We start from the raw sequence: 27631 nt of genomic DNA, 5'->3' as shown, positions 1-27631 counted from the left end.
TTGGCCACCCCTGCATCAATTTCATTTATTTTTTTACTGTATTTTTATGTTCATTCACTGTTTAAAAGTGGTTTTAGTCATCAGAAAGATGTGTTTTATAGCTATTTAGGGTTAACTTGTACGATTTTGGGAGTTCAGGAACGGATTAATTGGTTTTCTGTTATATTTTATGGGGAAAATTTGTCCGAGATATGAGAAATGCTTGATACGAAGCCTCGATCCAGGAATGAATTACTCTTGTATGTAGAGAGGCCACTGTATATAAGAGAGGATTATATTTTGACCATTTTCGTATGGCGGGCTGGATTGAAACATCTGACACTTCGTATGTGGGCTCCAGGCGGTAGTTTTCTCATCCCTGCATTGATATCATCTAATTTATCTGATTACTGTATTTTCATGTTCATTTACTATGTGAATGGATTTTTAGTAATCAGTAAGATAAGATGTATTTTATTGCTATTTAGGGTTAACTTTCAGGATTTTGGGAGGCCAGGGACAAATTATAAGGAAAACAGTTTTGAGATAAGAGAAATTGTAGTTATGGGCTCGATCTGGAAATGAATTAATCCCGTACATTCGCTTGGCTGGCCGTATTATAACACCTGATGGGTCGTATCTGGCCCCACTGGCCGTAGCTTACCCACCCTAGAGTTAATACACGGCTAGCCTTAAAAAACTTGCCGGAACGACCTCGTCAATATCTGATTATTATGTCTACTCTTGTACACTTGAAAACCGAAAGATGTCGTAACCATGGTAACACAGTCAGACAGGTGAGCGCTCACAGCCCGCGGGATTTTTCTTGCCCTGTGGAATTCTGGGAATGCGGAGGTCAGCGGGATTAAAGGTGTTTGATAAGAAAAAAAACCCTGAAAAATATATGTTCGATGTGCCATTTTGGTGGGTCAAAGGTCGCAAGCGAGGTCAGACAGGAAGCGGGACCTGGTAAGAAAAATAAAATTAAAAATGTGCGTGTGCTGAGGAAGGACTTTCACTGACATGTGCAAACACTTACCAAAACAAAACGTGTTGCGACGCATGCCACCTTGTGAAAGACAGAAAACTCATCAGAAGAGTGCTTAACGTTAGCTTGCATGTTAACAAGCTGCTTTTAATGTTCTGTACCTTCATCTGGTGAATTCACTCTTTTGCATACTACGGCTCGTGGGCCATATGCGGCCCATCGGGCTCTTTCATCTGGCCCGCCAGACAAAAATGGTCAAAATATAAGGACATTTTAAAGAATAGTCAAGTCAAGTCATGTGTATTTGTATAGCCCTTAATCACAAAGAGTCTCAAAGGGCTGCACAGATCAAAGACTATTGCAAACTATTATTACAGACTATTATGACACCATCCCCTGATATTGTCAACATAAAATTTAGGTTATTCATATGCTATAGAATAGAAGTGTGTTTTAAGCTTAGATTTAAACATTTCCAATGAGTATAGTAAATAAAATACTACATATGAGAAAAAAATGGGGGGAGGGGGGCAACTTTGTCTTCGATCTCCATTTGTGTGTTGACAACAAAAATACTTCTGGAGAAAAAACACAAACATGCTAAAAATTACTACAGAAAGAAATATTAAATTTAGTGGTATAAACAGAGACTTAATATATTATTTTGCTTTCATTCTGAAAATAAAATATACTTAAGAAATACTAAAAAATACAACCACAGTAATATTTTAACACAAAAATACCACTACAAGAATAATACAACAGAAATACTACAAAAATACCACTGCAGTCATAATATAATAAACAAACACTACTACTGAAATATTAGAACAGAAATATTATAAAAATACAACTGCAGTTATATTACAAAAATACTAAAGAAATACTACAAAATTACAACTATGGAAATACTTCAAAAATACTACAGAAATACTAAAGGATTACAGCTATGGAAATACTTCTAGAATTCTTTTACCAAAATACTACAAAAATACCACTATAGTAATACTATAATACACAAATACTACAACTGAAATATTACACCAGAAATACTATGAAAATACAACTACAATTATATTACAAAAGTACCAAAGAAATACTAAAAATCACAACCATGGAAAAAACTTCAAAAAGTTTTTAAAAAAATATTTAAAAAACATTTACTACAGAAATGTTATGACATAATAACTACAAAAACGACTAAAGTAATACTACAAAAGCTCTACTATGGAAATTCCACAGAAATAATACAGCAGAAATACTACACGAATACTACAAATATAAAACTACAGTAATACAGTAAAATTATCACTGAAATATTACAAAAATCAGACAACAGAAATACTACCAAATTACAAAATTAAATGTCAAATGTTGTGCTTCAAACAGGCACCTCATACATGATTTTGCTTTAAACCATTTCGATGGAACAAATCAATTTGAAAAAAAATATAAAGAAATATAACATGCATGTCTATTTATTTGATAATGAGGACATTTTGATAGGTCTCCAGGATGTGCCCCTTTGTCACATCGTTTACACCAATGCAGCCCTTGACTCAAAATAGTTGCCCACCCTTGAATTGTTTTTTTCCAAAGGACGTTCCTTATTGTCCCCTTCCATGTTTTGTACAGTTAGAGCTAGTTAGAGACCAAACTCATTCTGTGTCTTCTTTTTTTTATTTTGTTCAGTTACAATAGGTTAGTGTCCCAACATATTCTGCAGTGTCTTTTGTTTGTGCTGTTCAGTTACTCATAGTTACAGTCACAACTTATTTTGCCGTGTCTGTCTTTCATGTTTAGTTTTTTTTAATTCGTTATTTTGTGTCCCAAAGTATTCTGTTGTTTTTTTTTCTTTCTGTTTTCTTTTTGTTCATCTAATGTCCCAATAGATGTCCGTTACCTTCTTCTTTCACATTTTGTTCGGTTAGAGCTAGTTAGTGTCCCAACATGTTCTGAGTTGTCTTTCTTTCTTGTTGTTATTCATTAGAGGTGTTGTTCGAACATATTTTGCTTCATCTTCTCACTACTTTGTGTCCCTAAATACTGTAATCTTTATTGTCCTTTTTCATGCTTGTTCACTTAGCAATAGTTAGTGTCCCAACATATTCTGCATTGTATGTCTTTGTTTGTTTTGTTCAGTTACAGTAGGTTAGTATCTCCCGACATATTCTGCGGTGTCTTCCTTTCACGTTTTGTTCAGTTAGAGCTACTTAGTGTCCCAAACTATTTTGCATTGTTTTTCTATAATGTGTATTCAGTTAGATCTAGCTACTGTTCCAACATTGTATTTCATTTACATCCTGAGCAGTCAACTTAGTCCCAACACATTTTTCATTGTCTTTTTCATTTTTTGTCAAGTTACAGCCAGTTAGAGTCCCAACATATGTTGTATTGTCCTTTCATGTTTAGTGCATTTGAGCTAGTTAGTGCTCCATTTTTTTCAGTTTCAGCTCGTCAGTGTGCTTTCATTTGATTTTATTGTCTTGTTGTTGCCGCTTTGTCCACGTGTGGGAGTGTTTCTTGTGCCCTCACACACTTTCATGTTTTGTTCTGTTAGAGCTGTTTGATTTTGGAGCATTATGTACTTCTTCTTTCCATGAATGCGTATGTTCCCTGAGTTATCTCCTTTCCCTGTTTTGTTTACTTAGAACTAGCAGGTATTTCACCATACCATGCATTTTATATTTTCATGTTTTCTTTTGTAGATTTAGTTAGTGTTTGAACATTATGAAGCAGAGATGTGTTGTCAAGCCCTTTAGAAGAGCTTTGAAGTCTTTGAAGAATAAAGATTCTATTGGACTTCCTTGATCTGTTTCTGTACATTGCAATACTGATTGCTTTTCAGTACATAAATAATTTTCTACATTGTTATTTTGAGTCGACAATTATGAGATACGCTCTTAAACGTTTTAAACTGTATCTTGTGTTAGTGATAATATCTTTTGAGGTGTTTCTTTTGTCATCCTACTTTCGTTTTTTCTTCTGTCAGAGCAGTTTGGTGTTGGGGCAGCAGTATGTTACCTTAGTCCTCTTACTTTTCTGTTTTGTTCATTTAGAACCATTGGGTATGCTACCATCTCATGTGACATATACTTTCATGTTTTTTTTCTCATTTAGTTCTAGTTAGTGTTTGAACATTATGTAGCAGATGTGTTTTCAAGCCTGTTAGAGTAGCTTCAAAATCTTTGAGTTCTGAGGACCCGAATTAACCTCCTTGTCCTGTTTCTGTACACTACAATACTCATTCATAAATCTTTTTCTGAAATGTTATTTTGAGTTAACATTTATGAGATAAGCGTTTTGATACAGGTTTTGCGTTAGCGCTGATGCTAACTAACTTTGAACATGTTTGGGTAGAATGGAGCTGCAGAATGTTTCCAAGTGTCTGACACATTCCACACGTGTATGCGCGTGAGAGATTAGACCACAAGGCCGCCGTGTTTTTTGTTTTTGTGACATTTTGTCCGTCCGTGACTCACAAAACGTTAGAATCCCGCTCGGATGTCGATAAAAACACTTTAGCGCCGATCGATACATTTGCGCATTTGTGTTTGATGTTTGGGCCAGGGGCAGGGTCAAACGAAGGTCGTGGAGGCAGTTGTTACCTCTGCATTGCAGTTCAAGGTTCAAAGATTGAACCTAACTGTGTTTTTTTTGTGTATCTTGTTTTGCTTGTACTTTATTTGTTCTCCTTTTTTTTTAAAAAAAAATCCCTTCAAATACCTCAAAATAATACCCGGTAACGTTACTGACTAGTGTACTGAAACCAGAACTACTACTTTTACTATATTAAATAAACAAATGTTATTTTTTTTTTAAAAACGTACACTCTTCAATTCATGTCGATATATTTTTTAAATAATTCCAATACCTTGAAATAATACTTGGTATCAGCACTGACTATTGTAAAATTTACTATACTAATACCAAATAATAGGTAGTCTTACATCTCAATGTATGTGTGTGTCAAGTCAAGTCAAGTCACATTTATTTGTATAGCCCTTAATCACAAGATGTTACAAAGGACTGCACAGGATTACAATTACACCATCGCCTGATCTTAAACCAACATGTGGACAAAACCTCAGCATGAGGAAAAAAGAAACCTAGGGGCCTTGCAAGTGGTAATTCCCCTTCCAGGATGACCAGGGTGCAATAGATTTAGCATTGGGTAACAGTACACAAGATATAGTGAACATCAATAAAAGGTAATTAAAGGGGTGCTGGAGCCCATCCCAGCTATCTTCAGGCAGTGGGCAGTATACAACCTGAACTGGTTGCCAGCCAGTTGAAGGGCACACAGAGACAGACAACTCACTAGTTCATTCACACCTAGGGACAATTTGGACCGGCCAATTAACCTGACATGCATGTTTTTGGAATGTGGGAGGTAACCGGAGTGCCTGGAGAAAACCTATGCAAGCACGGGGAGAACATGCAAACTCCACACAGGAAGGTTCGATCTCATCACCTCAGAACTGTGCCGCAAATGTGCTAACTATATATCTCATCTCATCTCATTAGCCGTACCGCTTATCCTCAGTAGGGTCGCGGGGGACTGGAGCCCATCCCAGCAATCATCGGGCAGTGGGCAGGGGACACCCTGAACTGGTTGCCAGCCAATCGCAGGGCACACAGGGACAGACAACTCAATCGCTCATTCACACCTAGGGACAATTTGGACCGGCCAATTCACCTGAAATGCATGTCTTTGGAATGTGGGAGGAAACCGGAGTGCCCGGAGGAAACCCACGCAAGCACGGGGAGAACATACAAACTCCGCACAGAAAGTCTGGAGCTGGATTTGAACCCACGACAGGTTCCCATGACATGAACTGTGCCGCACAAGCGCTAACCACTGCGCCGCCGTTCTTGTTCGCTAACTATATATATATAATATAAATATAATATAATATATCTATCCATTATCTGCACCGTTTATCCTCAGCAGAGTCCCAGGAGCTATCTTTGGGCAGTGGGGAGGGGACAAACAACTCACTCGCTCATTAACACCTAGGAAAAATTTGAATCGTCTGATGAACCTGACATGCACGTTTTTGGGAATTTAGGGAGAAACCAATGTGCCCGGAGGAAACCCACACATCACAGGGAGAACATACAAACTCCGCACGGGGAGGTTGCGGTAGCTGGAATTGAACCCTGGACCTCTGCACTGTGAGGCTGGAGCAGATTTTCATTTGCTGCGAAAGCTTAAAAATTGGTGAAAGAAATGTTTGATATGGAAAAAGAAACAAAGAATATTTGTTTTAAATTCTAATAAAACATGAATAGCTCTTTGAACTGTAAATACATTTTAGCACAACTAACATGACTAATCTTTCACTTAAACCAAAAACTAATGGTGCAGGAAATTAAATTAGGCTTAGCAGCAACTCCTTTTAGGGTACATAAAAACGTAGGTAGCTCCCTGATTTGTTTTTACAATTAATGAATAAAAATGACAATAGAACCAACATGACTTAAATTAATATAAAAAGAAAGGTGCATCGAAATTCTAGCAGAGCTCACAAATTGTGAGTCTGGAAAGAAAAAGTGTGGGCACTCCTGTTTTAGAGCCAGATTGAAGAACTATTGTTATGGTAACAGCTAATGACTTAGCTTTCCACTCTAGCGTGCTTTTTATGGTCTCTCTAAATAACAAACACAAACGCTTGATTGACCTGAAAATGTTTCACTGAAACAAGCTGACTACACTTTTTACGCTATTACTTAATCACACACACACTTTTCTACCACAAACGTTTTTTCAAAGCCGTCTTGATTCACTGACTCAGGAGTTAGCAGAGCTGGCACTGTTTACTCCGCTCTAATGTTATTCTTCCTGCTTCAGTGGCAGGAGAGAGAGAGAGAGAAGCTCGGCTGCATCTGAGCCTAAGTATTCCAGTTTTAAATATAGTTAATCACCCCGTCGAATAAATAAAAATCCCGATACTATTCGTCAAAATCCCATATATCAATGCTGATAATCGGCCCGCCTAGTAATCGATTTACCTCTGGTCTATACTGTATGTTTTTAGACGCCCAATTTAAGACCTCATATCCACATCTTTTAAACCAAGTTGGAAGGATTTAATTTAATTTGATACTGTATTATATTGATTTAAAGACTGTATTTGAGTACAATAAAGTGTAAATAAATGCTAGTTTTCTTGAGTGTGATCCAAACAAAGGAAACTAGAAGGGGGAATGTTTTGTAAAAATAAGGAAATATAATTGTATATATTATACATCGTATAATTGTGGTAATATTCGAAGACTGTATTGAGCAGTAATTGATCATTATAGCTAACAAAAATATGATAAAAGCAGTTGAATAGCGAATGTTCTTGAATTTTTTTTTCATTTACTTTTCATTTTATTATTTAAAAGTAAGAATGGATTTAAAAAAATTGTTTGATCAAAAATAAATAAAGAAACATTTAAAGTATAAACCCCAAAAATTATAAAACAAATTGTGACTTTTTCAAAATGCTATCACTGTTTTTTAACTTAATAAAAATTTAATTTCAAAAAAATGAAATGAAATAAAAAACTAAAATGAAATAAAAAATAAACTGAACTAAATTTGTATTATTTTACTTATTTCTTAACGAAACAAAAAAGGAAAAGAAAATTGAATATAGATATAAGAAAGCATATTAAATAAATGAGAAAAAAAAGCAAATTGTTTTTTCTGATTTTATTTTATTTTAGTAATTTTTTTTTTACTGAATAGGGAAAGTGAATTTAAAACAATTAAAAAGAAATAAATACAAAAATAGAATTAAATAAACAAAAACAGAAAAATACAAATAAAAAACATACAAACATAAAAATTATATTATTTTGTTTACCTACTGAAAAATAAAATAAAAACAAAATAAATAAACTAAAACAGTTTTGAAAAGCAAATTATGTTCATTTAAAATTGTATTTCATCCTCTTTCTTTTTTTTACTTAATAAAAGTAAATGAGTACATTTTCAGGAAATACAAAAGAAACAAGAAACTAAAATAAGATAAATAAAATATGAAAAAAAGAAATAAGTATAAAAGCTTATTCAAAAAAGCAAATTCAGTTTTTTAGTGTTATTTCATTTCCTTATCTTTCTCTTCATTCAATTGAAAATAAAATAAAAAGGAAAACACAAAAATGTATTACAACACTGACAAAAATACAATAAATAATAAAATAGAATTAAAAAAGTATATGTTTTACATTTCTTTGTATGTATTATTTCAATCTAATAAAAATAAAAATTGGAAAAACTAAGAAACTCCAAATAAATTAAAAACAACAAAAAGACAATAAAAAGCATATTACTATGTGGCTTGGTCGGGAAAGTCAGGGTCGTGTGAGTGTCATTCATGAGTGGACACTAAAAGCTGTTGACGCTAGCAGCTAGCTTATTAGCGCTAATTGAGTGCCTACAAAAACACACAAAAACCCACACAGACACACATTCCTAAGTTACTAGTTGTCATGACTAAGGCAATCATGCTGAATTCGATCGCATTGTCATCTGTTTGAAAGGATTAGCTGCCAGCATTTACGTGAGGCTAGATCGAAAACTTTAGGACAATAATGTTACGTTGTATCGCAGTGGTGGGCAAACTATGGCCCGTGGGGCATATGCGGCTGGTCAGGCTTTTACATCCGACCCGCCAAACGAAAATGGTCGAAATATAATGACAATATATACAATAGTAAATAAAGTACTACTAATACAAAATCAATGCACTCCAAACTTTGTCCCCATTGTCCTTTTGTGTGTCTCCAACAAAAATACTGCTACAGAAATCCTTCAAAAATACAACAAAACTAAATATCAAATCTAGTGCTTGAAAATAGGAACCTAATGTATTGTTTTGCTTTCGTTTTGAAAAGAAACAATACCACAGAAATACAAAAAAATACTATTAAAGTAATGCAAAAACTCAAAAATACTACGACAGAAATATTACAAAAGAAATACTACAAAAATAGTCCTATTAAAAAAAAAAACTACAAAAGTACTAAAATAATATTACTATGGAAAAATCCTTAAACAGAAATACTACAAAAAAACAGTAATATTAGATAAATAATAAGGAAATATTAAGGAAATACCACAAGAATATGAATTTAAAATGCTCCAAAAATAGTTCAAAAATACTGTACTAGAAAAATCCTACTTCATAAATATTTCAAAAAATACCACTACAGTAATACTACTGAAATACTGTACTACGAAAATGCTATTACATAAATACTTCAAAAAATACCTCTACAGTAATACTACTCAAATACTGAACTACGAAAATCCTACTACATAAATACTATATTACAAAAAAATACTACTACGAAAATATTCTGACAGAAATATTACGAAAATAAAACTACAGTAAGATTAAAGATTCTTCAAAAATACTAGTACAAAAATATTGCAGTACTACTCCAGCAATACTACTTAAATATTCAAGAAATGCTAGGAAAACGCTACAGAAACACTACACAACTGGGACCTTTTATACTAAACCAATTTGATGAAACTAATCTATTTAAAAACAAATATAAAAAAATATAACATCCATGTGTATTTATTCATTAACGAAAAAATGGTATAAGTCCCACTTGGCCACATTTTTTAACCCAATGCTGCCCTCGACTCCAAATAGTTTCCCACCTCTATTTTTGCATGTACGTCTAAGCATGTACTTTTAAGTGTGTGCATTTAAGTGTGTAACTTTTAGCATGTACATTTTAGAGTGTATAATTTAGCATGTACGTTTTAGCATGTTTGTTTACGTGCCAATGTTCGTCCAACCAAAGTTCGGCTCGTTTCACATTTAGGGCGTGGCTTCTTCTATTGGGGGCGTGCTTTCACCCATCAGGGGCGCGGTTTTTCTGAGGGGGTGTGGCTTCTCCGAGGACTTACGAAAAATCCAGAAATATTTCATTCCTCACGCTCAAACTGACACGGAGCAACCCGACCACTTCCTTGTGCACGCTCACCACACCACAATACGCAGAAAAAGTATCTAATACTACACAATCACTCGACTATACATGATAAACTACACAAACGAATATATATTTAGTACCCTGCCCAGTCCAACATAAGTTTAGCTGATTAATGGAATAAAGTTTTCTAATCTCAAAAATTATTGCTAACCAAAAAATAGCTCAAGCTTTCAATGCAACTGGTCACCGATACCAGGTACAATTACACAAGCACTTATAATACATAAAATAATAGATATTTTTTTTAAAGAATTTATATAGTTTCATACTCAAGGTGCTTAATTGCTGTTAAAATTGTCGAGAAAGATTTTTCAAACTTCACATTGTTTATTTGCTGTTAATAGTGTCAATAAAATCGTTCAAACCAAAAAAAACTGTTAGTCATAATATATATATATATATATATATATATATATATATATATATATTGATCAATTAAAATGAGTAGTGGTTGTATCGGAAGTTGGTATCAGTTTAGTTTAAAATAGTCAGTATTGATACCAGGTATTAAGTTGAAGTATTAGTACTCAATTTATTGAAAATTTTATCGAGGTATGTGTTCCTTAAAAAGAGAATATCATTTCATGTTTTGAAAGTTGCAATGATGGAATCCGTGTATGTATAGTTAACGATAGTCAGTATTGACACTAGTTATCATTTTGAGCTATTGGTGCTAATGATTTCGATTTTTTTTTTTTACTGGGACAGTAAGTGTTTTTTAAAAAACAATATATTTTGATGTACTTAAAGTTGTTTGTATCAGAACTTTTTACGAGTATAGTTAACAATATTCATCCATCCATTATCTGCACCGCTTATCCTCAGTAGGGTCGCGGGGCGCTGGGGCCCATCCCAGCCATCTTCGGGCAGTGGGCAGGGGACACCCTGAACTGATTGCCAGCCAGTCGCAGGGCACACAGAGACACACAACTCACTCGCTCATTCACACCTAGAGACAATTTGGACCGGCCAATTATCCTGACATGCATGTTTTTTGGAATGTGGGAGGAAACCGGAGTGCCCGGAGGAAACCCACGCAGGCACTTGGAGAACATGCAAACTCCGCACAGGAAGGCTGGTCGCTGGACTTGATCCCATGACCTCAGAACTGTCCCACGGACACGCTAACCAATCATCGGCCGTGCCGCCTAGTTAACAATAACCAAGTGTTCTATCGAGGTACATTCCTCAATTAATATTTTTTTTCCCTAAAATTGCGAAGAATACCACGCAATACTACCTGGTATCAGCACTGACTCTCGCAAACTAAACTTTTGTGATTCCAGGTGCAGATACCATCATTACGACATTTAATTAATTCATCAAATGATAGAGATTCATTTTTAAAAAGACTTGCATACCTCAGACTATATATTTATTTTCCCAGAAATTAATAACAATATATTTCAATAATACTTGGTATCAATAGCAAATTTTGTAAGATTTTCTAATCTGATACAAAGTACAGGTACCACGATTTTTAAAACCTGAAAAGATATATAGTGTAGTATTTTTAAATTACTTTTATAAAAAGTATTGTTAAAGTCAATGTGATTTTGTATGTGACTAACTCTACGATCAATTAATGGTTTCAGCACTTGGTATTTTTGACTGAACGATTGAGTACTGGACTGGACCCTAACGCTAACCCTAACCCGGTGTGAGTGAGCAAGGGAGTTTTCTGTCTCTGTGTGCCCTGCGACTGGCTGTCAACCAGTTCAAAGTGCCCCCTACCCACTGCCTGAAGATCCTGGGATGGGCTCCAGCACCCCCGTGACCCTACTGAAGATAAACGGTGCAGATGATGGATGGGTGGAATTATAATCTCCTCTCTACCTCAGTAGTGAATCCGGATAATTTCGTCATACGTACTTTACTGTCCTCTTGTGGTTGCTATTGGAAGTGTAAGGTTCAGAGCCGATTTGAAGCATCACAAGCATTTCAAACAAAAATTGCAAATCAGTCTTGCAAAAAAACTGCAGACGATGTAGATGTCAGTTTTAGCCAATAGAACCTCAAGTCTTTAGGGGACACGTAATTTTAATCATTATATTTCCAAAAGAAAGTAATCACATTCAATTTCATGCATTTTATAATAGAAACCCATCCTAATAGGATATTAGAATAAAGGAAGGCTGTGGCGGTTCTGCACCAAATTACTCCCTGGGCGAGATCCTCTCTGCTTGACCCATTGTGACTGACAGAGTCACCGGAATTCTGAGGGGAGTCCAAAGGTTGGGGTAGATTTTGGATAGATCGTTATCATGTATGAAAGGGATCAGCTCATCAGACTACAGGCTGTTAATTAAAAGTGGAACGATCAGTTCCTTACTGTCTGCCTCAAATTCTAAGCTTTGCACACTTTTAGCTATGCCTGGTTAGGCTGGCTTTGTCATGAAACCGAATTGTAGCAAATAGCAAAGGTTCGTCGTTTAAACTACCTGACGAAAATGGTGGTGGTTAGGAAAGGGATGTTAAGTAGATTGTTGGTTGTGCATGTTTACACAGGTGAAATGTCTGATCATTTTTATGTGGAAGGAAAACTGAGAATAGATGGATCGTGGAGGGCTTGTTATAAGAGGAATGTGAGGGAAGAGGTGAAAATGTCAGAGTTGAATAAGGCAGAAAAGGAGAGAGAGTTTATAGAGAGGATAGGGGAAGAGTATGAACAGATTTGTAGAAGTAGAGAATGTAGAAATGGAATGGAAGTGGTTAAAATTAGTTTTATCTGGTTATATCAGTATCAGAAATATTTTATTAACACTCCACTTATTGAAACATGAATATTTTGTTTGTTTGTTTGTACATGATTCAATTGTTTGTTTGTTTGTAAATGATTCAAATTGAATCTTTTCTTCCGGCGCCGTCACGAATGGCAGCCACTCCAGCAGCTCCCGTGTTATTTTCGATTGTTCTCGATTGTTCTCAGCTCAGGGATGCTGCTGGAAATATGAATTTCCCTTCGGGGATGAACAAAGTATCTATCTATCTATCTATCTATCTATCTATCTATCTATCTATCTATCTATCTATCTATCTATCTATCTATCTATCTATCTATCTATCTATCTATCTATCTATCTATCTATCTATCTATCTAGAGGGGCAGTGTTGAGGAGTGCGAAAAAAAGTGTTGAAGTTGGTCGAGGTATTAGGAAAGGAAGTGAATGGTGGAATGATTAGGTGTCGGAGGCTGTGACAGAGAAGAGATGTGCCTTTGAGGAGTGGCTGCAAGATAAGAGTGGTGATGCGTATGAAATGTATAAAGTGAGGAAAAGGTTGGTAAAAGCGGTAGTGGAAGCAGCAAAAAAGGAAAGCAAATGATGAATGGTGTCAAAAGATAGGAGTGAACTTTGAGGAAAGGAGAAAAGTGTTCTGGAAAGAAGTGAAAAGAATAAGAAAGAGTGAGTCTGGAAAGAAAATAAACTGAAAGTACGGGACGGTACATTGCTGGTTAGTGGTAGTGCAGTCAGGACGAGATAGGCAGAGTATTTTAAGGAGTTGCTAAATGTGGAGGATGGGAGAAAAGTAAAAGTCGAGGTGATCGGTGGTATGGGGAGAATGCCCGTGTTGGGTGATTTAAATGTAAAGCCTGTGGAAACATGGGAGGTGCAAGATGCAGTGAAAGAAATGAACGTGAAAGGGGGGAAGGCAGCTGGGTTAGATGGTTGTACTGCCGAATGCTTGAAGAAAGGTGGCACGGCTATGATTGATTGGTTAGTACACTTGTTGAATGCATGCTTTTTACGTGGTTTGGTTCCTGTTGATTGGTGTAGTGCATGTGTGGTGCCATTTTATAAGGGTAAAGGTGATAAGTATGAATGTAGCCATTCGGGAGGTATCAGTTTGTTGTCTGTGCCGGGTAAACTGTATGGAAAAGTCTTGATTAAGAGCGTGAGAGGAAGAACAGATGAGGTGGTGATGAAGGAGCAGATTGGTTTCAGGGAAGGAAGAGGATGTGTGGATCAGGTTTTTGCAGTACGACAAGTGTGTGAAAAATATTTTGCAAAAGGTAAAGGTGTTTGTTTGGCTTTTTTGGATATGGACAGAGTCGACAGAGAGGCGTTGTGGCAGGTGATGGTAATGTTTGGAGTGGGTGGAAAGTTGTTGGATGCATTGAAGAGTTTTTACATGAACAGCAGAGCATGTGTAAGAGTAGGGAGTGAGACAAGTGAGTGGTTCCTTGTGTTGACTGGTATGAGACAGGGGTGTGTGATGTCGACATTGGCTGTTTGATGTGTACATAGATGGTGTGGTGAGAGAGGTGAATGCAGTATTTGGCAGAGGTGTAGAGATGATGGATAACAGTGGAACGGTGTGGCAGGTAATTCAGTTGTTTTTTGCAGATGACACAGCGCTTGTGGCTGATTCTGAGAAAAACATTGAGAAGGTTGGTCATGGAGTTTGGAAGAGTGTGCGATAATGCTGTTTTATATATATATATATATATATATATATATATATATATATATATATATATATATATATATATATATATAATATATAATATAGCCATATCCCCCTAGTTGGAGGTGGCTAGAGTCAAGAACACATTCCTGACTCTTTCTAGGAGATTGATACAGAGGAGGGGATTCCCAGCCCCCTTGCTCAACCCAACTGATGTGTTGGGAGACATTAGGTAACCAAACCCCCCAATTCCAACCTAATGCTGAGCGCCAAGCAGGGAGGCAATGAGTACCAATGTTGTAAGTCTTAGGTATGACTCGGCCGAGGCTTGAACCAGCAGCCTCCCAGTCTCGGAGCGGGCACCCTACCCCCAAGGCCACCGAGCTGTTATGTAACAATGTTATTTAAAAGAGCTTTATTCCAAACACTGATCATGGGCTAAAAATTATACCCCCATCTTAAAAGCATGCATACTCCCATCCAAATCATGTTCCATATCATACTCTGTAACTCAAATCATTGACCTTGTCATAAAAAGAGGTATATTAAACATGTCATGGCAACATTCAAGCAAGTCCTAAATTTTCCCTACCATCGTTTTCTTTCATCAAGTAATTTTTTTTACCTTGTTTAACTCAGTATCGTCTTATATTCTTATATTCTTAATGATCATAGAATGGCAATTCTTTTTCCCTCTACTTTGCATCTCAGCCTCAAGCGAACGGGGTTCTTCCAACTTCCAACTGCCTAACTAAAACATTTATCCTCCTATGTTTCCTGATAAGCGTAAGGAATCTTTAAAATGTATTCCCTAATTGTTGGATTAGGCCTTTTTTTTTTTGCCTATACACAAGACATTTATCACATTGTAAAATTTCCAGTCACAATAGTAGTCTGCTCAAAAATGAACTCCCCCACAATATGTCAGTCTCACACGTTTATGCCTCGGGACAAAGTTTTGGTTGATTTTTGAGTGACTTTTGTTGCAATTTCAGTGTGCCAAGGCATGAGTAACCAGCTGACTCTCCTGGGTACACCAGAGAACCACTACGAAAACATGGTGCGCATGTACACAAACTGCTCGGTGGTCCTGGACAACCTGGAGGTCACCTACACCCTGGAGCACCAGGACCTCACCTTCTTGCAAGTAAGAGGCGCAGAACCGACTCTGATGGGCGTGTCCACTTAGCTCGTCTCTCTTTTCAGTCTGTCCAAGAAGTGGGCGGCTACGTTCTGCTAGCCATGAACGAGGCCCGGACCATCCCACTGAGAGGCTTGAAGCTAATTCGGGGTCAGAACCTTTATGAGGGCAAGTACGCCCTTCTGATCATGTCCAACTACAACCGCAACCACTCATCCGCCGCGCTCAACTACACTGGCGGGCTGGCGCAACTGCAGCTAAGCAACTTGACTGGTGAGGACACTGGAGGTCGACCGATTATCGGCAGTGATGTTTGGGAATTTGACGGACATCAGTATTGGCATTTTTATTTATTCGATGGGTCAATTATTAAGTCTAAGATGCAGCCGACAAATTCTCTCCCATAAACGTTATCATCCCATCCCTTCTTCCCCTGTCCGTTTTACCAAACTTGTGCTCTCTGATTGGATAAGCGACCGAGCCACTGAAGCAGGAACAATTACGTTAGAACGGCAGCTCAGCCAAATTGTCCTAACAAGCTTGTGTCTGTGATAGAACAGCAGCGTAAAAAGTGTGCTTAACTTGTTTTAGGGGAGAATATTCAGTTGGAGACTGATATATTAGCTCTTATTATTTCGTCAATCAAGCAACTGTGTTTGTGATTCAGAGAGAACAGAAAAAGCACACGAAAGCGATTTTTGTAAGCTTATCTAAACTGATACCAAGTACAGGTACCACGAATTCTATAACCTGAAAATATATATATTCTTTTAAAAATACTTTAATTAAAATTGTGAGAGTCAATGCGATTTTGTATTTGACCGACTCTGAAGTCAATTAAAGGTATCAGCACTTGGTATTGTTGACTGAATTATTGAGTACTGGACCTTGCCCAAACCCTAACCCTTTAGCTGTGAGTGAGCGAGTGAGTTGTCTGTCTCTGTGTGCCCTATGACTGGCTGGCAACCACCAGTTCAGGGTGTCCCCTGCCCACTGCCCGGAGATAGCTGGGATGTGCTCCAGCACCCCCACGACCCTACTGAGGATAAGCAGTGCAGATAATAAATGGGTGGAAATATAATCTCCTCTCTACCTCAGTAGAAAGTCTGGATACATTTGTCATAGGTGCTACATTGTTCTCTTGTGGTTACTATTGGAAAGGCTGAGTGATTAGCTGTTACCATAACATTAGTTTGTCAATCTGGCTCTAAAACAGGAGTGCCTCCATTTTTCAATTCGTCAGCTCCGTTGAAATTTCAATGCACTTTTCTTTTTAAGTTAATTTAAACCATGTTGGTTGTATTTACGTTTTTATTTATTTAAACAAAAAAAAACAGGGAGCCATTTCAGTTGTTATGTATCTTTATATGAGTTGCTACTCAACCTAATTTTATTTCCTGCCATGTTAGTTTTTGGTATGGATGTAACATTAGTCATGTTAGCTGTGCTGAAATTCTTTTGTATTTACTGTAAAATGTTTCAGAGAGGTATTCAAGTTTTATTTGAATTTATCATTTTTTGTGTGTTTTTGCGTTATTAAAAATTCCTTACGCCTATTTTTAAGCCTTTTAAGCAAATATCGGCTCCAAATATCGGTTATCGGCCTCCTCTTAATACGAATAATCAGTATTTGCCCTGAAAAACCCATATTGGTTGATCCCGAGAGGACACGATTTTGCTCAGTTCCCTTTAGCTCTACTTTTTAAATACAAGGAAACATCATTTATCTTTTACCATCATTTATTTATGTATATTTTTACAAATACAGTAGAATCCATGCTAACCTTTTGACACTAAAAAGCGATAGATTTTATCACACACTCTATTTTCATGTGCAAAACACAATCCGTCGCTTTCATATTAAAACAAACGATTAACTTGTGCTTTTTAAAAACTGAAAGTGGCAAACTTTAACCAAAACGGAAATTTCATCAATAGAGTGATCAACAGTGTCATGATTACTCATCGCACTCACCTGTGCCCGCTCGTTTGGCGCCAGCTGCTGCTAGTTGCCTGATTTGATTCCCCTCCTATTTATACCCAGTACTCCAGTCACTCCTTGTCAGTTCGTCAGCGAACCTCTGCATACACAAGGCAAGCACTTTGACTCTGGCTCCCGTCGGTCCCATCTTCATCCGTGTCCTACTTGTCATTTCCTCCTGAAATCCCGTTTGTCTCCGGCTATTGACACGTTTTTGACCACCGACCGCGCTCTGATCTCCCGCTCCGGCTGTCGACCCGTTTTGCCCGTTTGACCACGCTCCGATCTCCCGCGTCGGCAAATCCACTTCCGCATTCCAATCGCGCTCCAATCCCGTGAGCTGCTTGCTCCTCCTGTAGAGCAAGCATCGGATCGCTGGCGCTTGTTTGCTTGATATCCCAATAAACTTTTGTGTGAAATGTTACGCGTTTGGGTCTACCATTCGTTTTGGTTCCGACAAAGAGTGGTTTATTCAAACTGAAAGACTTAAAAAAAGCTACAGTAGACTAAAATACTAGTCCCGACTAAGATATTTTTAGTTTTTGTTCAAATTTAAAAAAGCAGTATTTGGCTTAACCTTCTCCCACAATGCCTTACTAATGCATTTTTTAAAAAACGTGTTAATACCATGTTGTTACAAAGTTATTATAATTCAATTACCAAGTTGTAATTATTAGAAGTAGGGTTGAAAAAAGCCCTGTCAACCACTAAAACTTAGACACTGCGTCAATGATTTCTCAAGCCATTTAGAAAATCACTCTGACTAATGACTGGTGAGCTCTTTTCAGAATCAATACGCAGGCGTCTCAGATCCTCTTAGGGGGCCCGCGGACACCAAGTTGGAGACCCCTACCTTCCTGTATTTTTTGTTGTGTATTTATCCACGAGGATACAGTGATGCTAAAGGAAGAAGCAAGAAAATGAGAACCATGGAAATAAAGGAATAACATGTTTTTTGAACCCCTTTTCTAGTTTTTCCCCACTTTACGACCTCAGCAATTGATTTCACATGCCCCAAAACGTTGCTGTGTTCATGGGTATGTAAAGTAACATCTCTAACATGCCTGTCTGCTATTGGTCCATGTCATCGAAAACGCTGGTCCGCTATTGTCTGAACTAGCTCCCACAATGCTTTTCTCTTTGTTCATTTGTGTGCTTTGACTTGAGATTTGGCGATTCAATAATATATATTTTTTGTACTGTATATCGTTAGGTTTGTGGGTGGACCCAAGTAAAGGGGAAGCAGGAACCGATGCAGGGGTGCTCAAACTAATGAATTTAATAGCAAAACCAGGAACAAAGTAGCAAACAAACAAGGATCACAAAAAAAGAACCAAACCTGACAATATCCAAACCTGAAGCTAAGACCAAAATGGAAATGCAAGGAACAAAGTAACAAACTAGGAAGTGAGTAATAAACTAATAACCAAAAGTCCAAACTTAAAAGAGAAAACAAAAACCAAATCAGCGATAGCAATGACAGTGGAAATCAAAGTGACATGGCCCCTAGTGTGCTGTCCAATATTTTCATATAAAGGGTCAGGATAATTAGGGACAGGTGTTTGGTGATTGCTCACACCTGTGCCCAGTTCCAAACCCGATTGGCGCCCTCTAGTGGAAGGTAGTGTACAATATATATTCACTCTGAAGCGAAGAGGCTGTTTAGCCAATCAGAATAAATTATGCCAGTCAATGAAGACGGTGAAATGTGATGCGTTTTATAACGAGGTTTTCGGATTTTTGCCTTCAGAGATCCTTCGAGGAGGCGTGAAGATGAGCCACAACCCTTTGCTGTGTAACGTGGACTCGGTCCAGTGGTGGGACTTGGTGGACAAAGCGAGCAATCCCAGCATGCTTTTCAAGCGTGACGTTGTTGTGCGCAAATGTATGTAGCCTCCTCGCTTCCATCCAAGCGTCTCCCGCTGGTTTTGATGATGCGCCTTTTCTCCAGGTGAGCCCTGTCATCCCTCATGCATCAACGCATCGTGTTGGGCAGCCGGGGAAGAGCACTGCCAGAAATGTAACTATATTCAATATTTTGATGCTTTCTTTTCCCCAAAACTGCAAGGTGAAGAATAACACATTTTGGGTCAGTAGTGCGATGTATAACTTGAGAAAAATATATTCTGCTTCTGCTTATTTTTTGTGCGCAAACAAAGCCCTGAAACTTTTTTTTTACCGTTCTCTCCTTCTTTAGCCCGTCATGTAACCTACTTGGGTTCAGGCTATCACTCACCGCTGACCGCTGTTGTTATTTCATTAGCTGTTCTGTGTAAAAAAAGCTTTTTTGTCCTTCTGTGTCACTCGTCCTTCACAACTGTTCAACTTCAACTTTTTTCACTGTTTTCTTCCCCAGCCACTCATGTTAGCCTTTTGGCTGGAGAGTATGGCTTGTCATTAGCTGCTTACGATTGTCATGCAACGTTGCAGAGTACTGTGATTCAGGCACCTGGAATTTTTTGTCCACTGTTACCTTTTCTAGCTACTTCTAGCTATGGGTCACAGCTAGCCTCTATTGTTATTGTTTGCTGCTCCCTGCTTCATCCTTCAGTCTTACTCACATTGCACAACGTATAATCCATGCGATCATTGCCGATTCTCGTGATTCAGGTATATGTCAAATTTTTGTTCCCCTGCTTCTTTCTCTAGCTACTTATGTTAGCCTCTTGGCTGCAGGTTCTGTGTTCCTGCTCGCTGCTACTCTTATTGTTAGCTGCTCCTTGCTTCATCCTTCTGTGTCACTTGTCTTCAGAGCTGGTCAACTTCAACTGTTTTCTTCTCTAGCCACTCACATTAGCCACTAGGCTGCAGGCTATGGCTTGCCAATATTGCTATTGTTAGCTCATCCTGCTTCATCCTTCAGTGTCACTCGCCTTCCACTGCTGGCCATGCCATCGAATTTCGCAGAGTCCTATGTTTTGGCATCTGGCGCTTATCATCTTTTTTACACTGTTTTCTTTTTGAGCCACTCATTTTAGCAACTTGGCTGCAGGCTATGGCTCTTTGCATTCCACTATTGTTATTTTAGCTCCTGCTCCTTTATTTTAGTTGCACTTGCCTTCCACAGATGAACGCCACTGAGTTACATGAGTCAGAATATTGACGGTAGACAAATTCAATCTTTTATTGGCCTTTTTAGTAGCTTCTTCTGCTAGATAACTAACGTTAACCGCTTACTCCAGATCTAACCTACTCCAGCTATTGTCTCTGGCCTTCCGTAGTGTGTTTTTACCAATCCACACGCTTAAGCTCCATTCCAAGCTAAAACAACCTTTTGTAGTAATATTTTTACCCACTGTCACTTTAATAAAACTGCTATGTTATTTCTGTAATTAGTCACCAAGTTGACGTGCGCAGAGCAATGCAGCAGAAGATGCCGCGGACCAAAACCGAGCGACTGCTGCAACGAGCACTGCGCAGCGGGCTGCAGTGGCCTAAAGGCCACAGATTGCCTAGTAAGCCCCGCCCACTTTAACTCAATTTTGGACGTCGCCTGACCACCATTTTGTTTTCAGGCGTGTCGCCTGTTCAACGACGACGGCACCTGCAAGGACGCCTGCCCCCCCGAGAAACTTTATGACCTCAAGACCCATCAGGTGGTCAGCAACCCCAAGGCCAAGTTCACCTACGGGGCCACATGCGTCAAGGCCTGCCCAAGTAAGACACACTTGATAGGGTGGTTCTTATTTACAAAATTTTCATTTTTTGTCAGCGAAGGCATAAATATGGTGTGAATCTATAAGAATCGTTTCCTGTGAAGTTTCACATTGATCAGAGATAAAAGGTGTCCCAAAACCATTTTTATTACAGTAATGGCAATCCTTACATAACACAATTTTACCTTGGTTTTGCAAGTAAAATTCGCCATATCGAAACTTGTTTATATCTCAAAAGCAAACATAATTTATAGCCTCAAGTATTTGTTTAACAATTTTTTGTTTGTATAAATAACTTCTGTACTGTACTTTCAAATTATAATTATAGAAAAAAAATGGCTTTTTTATTGCGCAACTTTAAGAATTAAGGACCTGATACACTTCAGCTCTGATCCACTTTAGATGATACTTTGCCGCTGTCATGTGGACGTTATGGAAAACTGCATTTACCTTCCGGTTCCGTCGTACAAAAACCATATATGCTTTCATTATAAATCAATTTTGGAAAAACACCATGGAGCAGCAAAAGACTTACAAAGGGTTATCAGGTGGAGGGATTAAACTTTGTTGGTGCTAGAAAATATCCTCCTCTGTTTAGCCAAGCAAAATGCAAATCACAATTCACGATAAAAATCAGTGAAGTACCAAAATTGTGATAAATAAAGGGCGATCGAGCAAAAAATTACTGTATACAGTATAGGGAGAATTTTTCAAATTAATATTCTTTATAATATGGTGTTGAACTACGAGAAAAAACAATTTCAGAAGTTTTAGATGGGACATATTTAAAAGGTGCCCCAAGGTCAATTTAGCCAGTCAGAGCTTTGCTTTTAAACACTAAGTCAAATCATGAGGACAAGGGGGAAAACTCAATCATCAGCATGATGAAAATGAAGAAACTTTGAGAAGGGGCCGCACATGAGGTAATCCCTTTTCAAGGCTGACCAGACTGCAATAGAGATTGCAAGGGCAGCAATCCTGGTGGCTTTTTAGATGAGGCCGGAGTTGTAGATGTCCAGGAGGGGCGTGAGGGGCAAACCAATTACCTTTTCCGCTGTACTTACGATGCGCTGCAAGGTATTTGGCCAGGACACGGCGAAGGCTTCATATAACACAGAGATCCAGCTGGTCAGGCTGCTCCTGATGGTGCCTCTGTAGAAGTAGAGCATTATAGGGGTTGAGGCACTTGCTCTCTGGAGTTTGTCGTGAAGGTACAGGCTTTTTTGGACAGGGATGTAATGTTTTGACTCCAGGACAGGGCCCGGCTGATATGCACAGCCAGGAACCTAAAACTGTTCATCCTCTCAACTGTAGCACCGTTGAATGTCAGTGGGGCATGTTAAGTGTGCACCCTCCTTGAAGTCGACAACAACCTCCTTGGTCTTCTTCACATTCAGGTAGATAATTTTGTCCTTGCATCACTGGACCATCCTGCTCATGTCCATGGGTTTCCTGCCCCAAAATCTTGATTGAAGCAGCATCTTCTAGATAATGGCATACATCAGGTACAACTGCCGGTACGATGGCTTTAAGTACAAGAACAGTGCAGCAAACGGGCTTCTCCCTCTCCCTCAAGGACAAGAAGAAAAGAGTATAAGGTCAACATCACTCGTAAACTCTAAGTGTGTCTTAACCATAGATGTAAACACCTCCCATAAAAGGTTGCACATCTTATCAAAGAGGGCAGAGTATCCCTCAGCACCAAGGTTCGAATGGAGCACGCTCTTGTACCTGCAGATTTTTGGGGAAAATTGCATTTTAAATGTCTGACTCAATGGACTCAGAATAGTGTGTAAAACATAAAATAAAACACATTTGTGTGGTAAATTGTATCTTAGTATCATATTTTATTCATGGCCAATTTTATCCCAACTTAGTTTCAGATGTTTTTTGGACAGAGCCTAGCATTGGAGGGAAAAGTGAGTGCACCGAGGAAAGCAGTGGAGGTTTGGCCAAACCCCCAGCGGATGATGGGAAAGCAGCTGCCCTCCTTCAGGGAAGTCCTAAGTCAGCTATTTTACTTTCACAATCAAGAAAAGAAGACGTCAAGGAGGAAGCGACCCTAGTGGTGGAGGCGCTGTTGTTGTTGGAGAGGGCCAAGATCTCCACCAAGGCCAATAAGCAAGACTTTCGTTGCTTTCCTCGTTGCATTCACAGTCGCCGTACCTTTCACTTTCAAAAATAATCTGAAACTGAGCTGGAGCAAAATAACGAGTTATAATGTGTACGTCCACAAACTGGCTGCAATTGTGATTGTGTGTGCACGCAGGGAATTACGTGGTGACGGGGGGGTCGTGCGTGCGCACGTGCGGCCCCGGCATGTACGAAGTGGAGGACGACGGGGTCCAGCGATGTCGGACCTGTGAGGGGGCTTGTCCCAAAGGTATGGCTGTGAAAGACAAAGGCATTTTGAGATATGGAATCTTTGTGTTATTTTTCTACCATTTTTTTCTCACGTCACATTTTCAGTATTTTTGCTTATAATTTGTTGAATACGTTGCATACGTAGTTTATTTATTTTCCCCTTTCCCCTTATTTTTTTTTTTAAATTTTACTTCAAAAACAAGTTTAATATGTAGTTTATTAAAATCCAATTTTCCTTGTATTTAGTAAAATTATAAAACAAATAATTTAATTTTATTCTTTCACCTGAAAATCAAATGAAATATGTAGTTTAACATTTTTCTTTTTTTTTTTGGGGTCTTTTTTTCCCCATTTTACTAAAATCTATTCATCCATCCATCCATCCATTTTCTGCACCGCTTTTCCTCAGTTGGGTCGCGGGGGTGCTGGAGCCCATCCCAGCTATCTCCGGGCAGTGGGCAGGGGACACTCCGAAGTGGTTGCCAGCCAGTCGCAGGGCATTTTACTAAAATGTATTTTCTAATTTTAATCTAAGTACTGTAGGTATTTTATTTATTCATAATTGGTTTCGATCTCTTTGTTGAATGTTAAACGCACTGTGGGGCTGCACGCTAATCACCCAGCTGCCATGTTGCCCCCTAGCAATGATCTGCCTAGCTTAATTGGTACATGTGTCTTCACAGTGTTGAATGACCCTTAATGACTTTAAATGAGATAATTTTTTTTGTTTCCACCCGCGGTGGGGAAAAAAACATGATTGCTCGATATTGGTGGGGACACGTCCCCTCTGTCCATGGTGAAACTAAATCCCTGTTTTAATGTCTAAAATGTGTGCAGCTTGTGACGGTGTGGGAGTAGGCGCTCTGGTCAACACAATCGCCGTCAACGCTTCCAACATCGAGTCCTTCAGGAACTGCACCAAGATCAACGGCGACATCTTCCTCATCGAGACCTCTTTCAAAGGGTCAGCATTAGTCACTAGCATTACCTTTTAGCATTAGCTGGCATCCGCGAGGTTTTGTAGCAGAAGGTCTAGACCAGTGTTTCTCAACTTAGTGGGTCGTGGGCCTTTGCTGTGGCAAAATAATGCTTAGAAGTAGAAAAAACGGGGGATTGATTTTGCTCCTTAACACTAGATGGTGATAATGCAATGATGAATCTCTTTTACCTGTACAGTCAATTGACGAATTTCATAGGGACCACATCTCATTTTATTGAGATTTTGTTGGTTTTATTTCCCTTTTCTGCTCATAATAACCTGTACCAAGAAAGTTAGTGATAAGGGGAAGGAAAAGTGGAAAACAGTGACAACAACAATTAAGTCAAAAAGGAACCGATTGTGAAAATAGTGTACGAGTGTCTTCCTATAAAGTGCTGCTAGAAGGTAGAGAAATTGTTTAATAATTATATATTTTTAGCTTTTTACCAGTATATTAATCTTTATTGACTACATCATTACAAAGTTATTGATGTTTATATACACGCTGTATTAATATGTTTAATTTCTTTTAGTATGTGGCTACTTTAAAGCGTTTTTAGGGGGTTGTCTGTATGCAAGTATATCAGGTACGCAAAGTCGTTTTAAAATTAATAATATGTGGCCTGTCTGTAATGTTGACAAGCATACAAATTGTCAAAAGGAAATATTCACCATTTCATGATGGCAGTAGCCCATTGGCCACCTTGCCCTTGGCTTTCTGTGAGAATTTTACTCACCTCATTTCTGACTAAAAGAAAAAGGAAATTTGAATGAGGACTATTATTAAGTATTATTTAACAAAATCCAAGACAACTGCGTCTTCTTAATTGGCCAAGAATGTTGTTCGTTTTAAAGAATATAATATCAAGAGACAATGTCAAGAGAAACATGCTCACTACAAAAAGCTAACTGGAAAAAGTAAAGCAACTGGAAGCTGTTTTAATGGCACAGGGTACATTTTCACAAGACCCGGCAAGTCAAATTAAAATGCTACAAAGCCGACTTGCGGGGTCATGACGCTTGAATGCCAAGTACTGCAAACTTTTCACAAAGGGTAAATTTATTCAAGACTGTTCAAAGACCTAACACATTTTCAGCTGACAAAATTATCTCTGTTTTACCATGCTTTCATTGGATACGTTTGAGAAGCGGATTTTTTTGTTTGTTTGTGTCGCAAATTGTCATTAGGGTGTAATGATGAGTCCTCAAGTCAGACCAGTTGAAAATCATTGGTTTAGACCAAACTTTGAGTCACTGGTCAAAATGGATTAAAATATTTCGCAAAAGAAAAAATTTTGATTTTTTTTTGTGTGTGTCTATAAGATAATGTGGTGTGTGTAATGATAATGTTTTGACGTAATCTCTTTTGAGTAAAATTTTAAAAAATGACAAAACATATTTATATACATCTTTTTAGCATAGCAACAATGATCAGCAGTTATGAATAAACAAACATGTAGACAAGTACTATATGTTATATTTCCTTTTTTGTCTATAAATTAACAATTTAATCAAATTGGCTTAGAATTAAAGCAGAAAATTACATTATGTTCCTATTTATTGATAAGGATTAAAATTATTAATGCGAAACAACAAGCTTATATGTTTCTCATATAAAACTCTTGATAAATTAAAAACATCGTAAATGATATAAATCGCAAGTAAAGAAATTTAGCCAGCTATTTGAAAAGTTATTGGTGGGCAAGAGTTGCACCAAATCAACAAATTTTCATGAGTCGTATTTTTTTTTTTTAACCATTTTAAACAATGTTATATTTCAAGATTTTCAAATCGCAGGCCGTCTTTTGTCTTTTTTTCTCTTTAAAGTCCATTACATGTTTACCCTGGAGTGCCATGTCTAATCTCATTGTATGAAATGTTTACTACGTAGTTATCAATGACAATAAGTTTGTACAACCTTGGATTAGACCAAGGTTTGAAACCTCTGCCAGTCAGTGGTTGCAGAAATTTCACTTCTTATATTCGTGCCTTCTAATTGGTTCCCACAGCGATGCCCACTACAAGATCCCGCCCATGGACCCAGCTAAACTGGAATACTTCCGAACTGTCAAGGAAATCACAGGTAGTTAAAAAGACGTACTGTCTTATGACATCATTTAAATCATAGTTTTGAAATATGGCGCCCTGTTAGCATTTTAACTTCTACCTTCCCAGGATTCCTTCTGATCCAGGCTTGGCCAAACAACCTGACTTCCCTCTCGGTTTTCGAAAACCTGGAGATCATCCGCGGCCGCACCACGCGAGCGTAAGCGCCCCGACCTTGTCCAATTTGAGAGCCTGACCACAACGAGTTTCTGTTTTTAGGCAACACAGCCTCGCAGTCGTGAGGGCGCACAACCTGCGTTGGTTGGGTCTGCGTTCTTTGAAGGAAGTCAGCGCTGGACGGGTGACGCTTAAGGACAACCCTCAGCTTTGCTACACTCGAAGCGACCAGTGGACCCGCCTCTTCCGATCTTCAGAGCAAACCATTAGCTTGAAGAATGTAGCTTCGCCACAGTTTTGCGGTGGGTTGCTGTCGCTGACTATATATAGTTCCTAATCACATGATCTGACCGCCATACTGGATGGGTACCCATCCATACATTAGGGAACCTCTATTTTTATATCAGGGGTCTCAAACTTAATTTACCTGGGGGAAGCTGGAGCTAGGGTCTGGGTGAGGTCGGGCCAAATTGGGTTTTCCACAAAAAAGTTTGAGAGAAACAGTCCGGTCTGAGTCATCAACATAATGAAAATGTTATGATTTTGCAGAAGCAGGAAACATGGCAAGGTCCTCAAAAAAGATGGCATTTGATTGTAAAATCATTAATTAGTAACAAACAAACTGTCAAAAACAACAATAAAACTGTCTAAACCAAATAACAAAAGTCAAACATCAGAAAGCTGGGTGGATTGGAAAAACCTGAAAACTAAGATGGAAAACACCGACCACACTGGGTGTTGTCCAAAATGTTCTTATGAAGGGTCGGGCAAATTAGGGACAGGGTGATTGGACACACCTGCCTTAATAAAAAAACCGATCCAGCGCCCTCTGGTGGACGGAGGTGCGCCAGACCCTTGACAACAATGCAGATAGTCTGCCTATTGAATAAAAGATAAGTAAGAGGGA

At 38.2% G+C, this 27631-nt stretch overlaps 1 protein-coding gene across 1 annotated transcript in view; it reads left to right on the top strand.

Moving 5' to 3' along the window:
* LOC148348213 (melanoma receptor tyrosine-protein kinase-like) overlaps positions 1 to 27631 on the top strand; it is a 48761-nt gene that overhangs the window by 2370 nt on the left and 18760 nt on the right. The window contains exons 2-12 of the mRNA XM_088321830.1: positions 15376 to 15527; positions 15587 to 15794; positions 19253 to 19387; positions 19454 to 19522; positions 20839 to 20957; positions 21018 to 21159; positions 23428 to 23541; positions 24360 to 24486; positions 26511 to 26584; positions 26677 to 26767; positions 26827 to 27026. Coding sequence (XP_088177956.1) covers positions 15376 to 15527; positions 15587 to 15794; positions 19253 to 19387; positions 19454 to 19522; positions 20839 to 20957; positions 21018 to 21159; positions 23428 to 23541; positions 24360 to 24486; positions 26511 to 26584; positions 26677 to 26767; positions 26827 to 27026 — 1431 coding nt within the window. The remainder of the gene's footprint in view (positions 1 to 15375; positions 15528 to 15586; positions 15795 to 19252; positions 19388 to 19453; positions 19523 to 20838; positions 20958 to 21017; positions 21160 to 23427; positions 23542 to 24359; positions 24487 to 26510; positions 26585 to 26676; positions 26768 to 26826; positions 27027 to 27631) is intronic.

This window comes from Urocampus carinirostris, chromosome 18 (assembly GCF_059441175.1).
Source record: "Urocampus carinirostris isolate Australia breed hairy pipefish chromosome 18, RoL_Ucar_1.0, whole genome shotgun sequence".
In the NCBI taxonomy this organism is placed as follows: Eukaryota; Metazoa; Chordata; class Actinopteri; order Syngnathiformes; family Syngnathidae; genus Urocampus; species Urocampus carinirostris.
The sequence above is the reverse complement of the archived record's forward strand: the minus strand, read 5'-3'. Positions and strand labels throughout refer to the sequence as shown.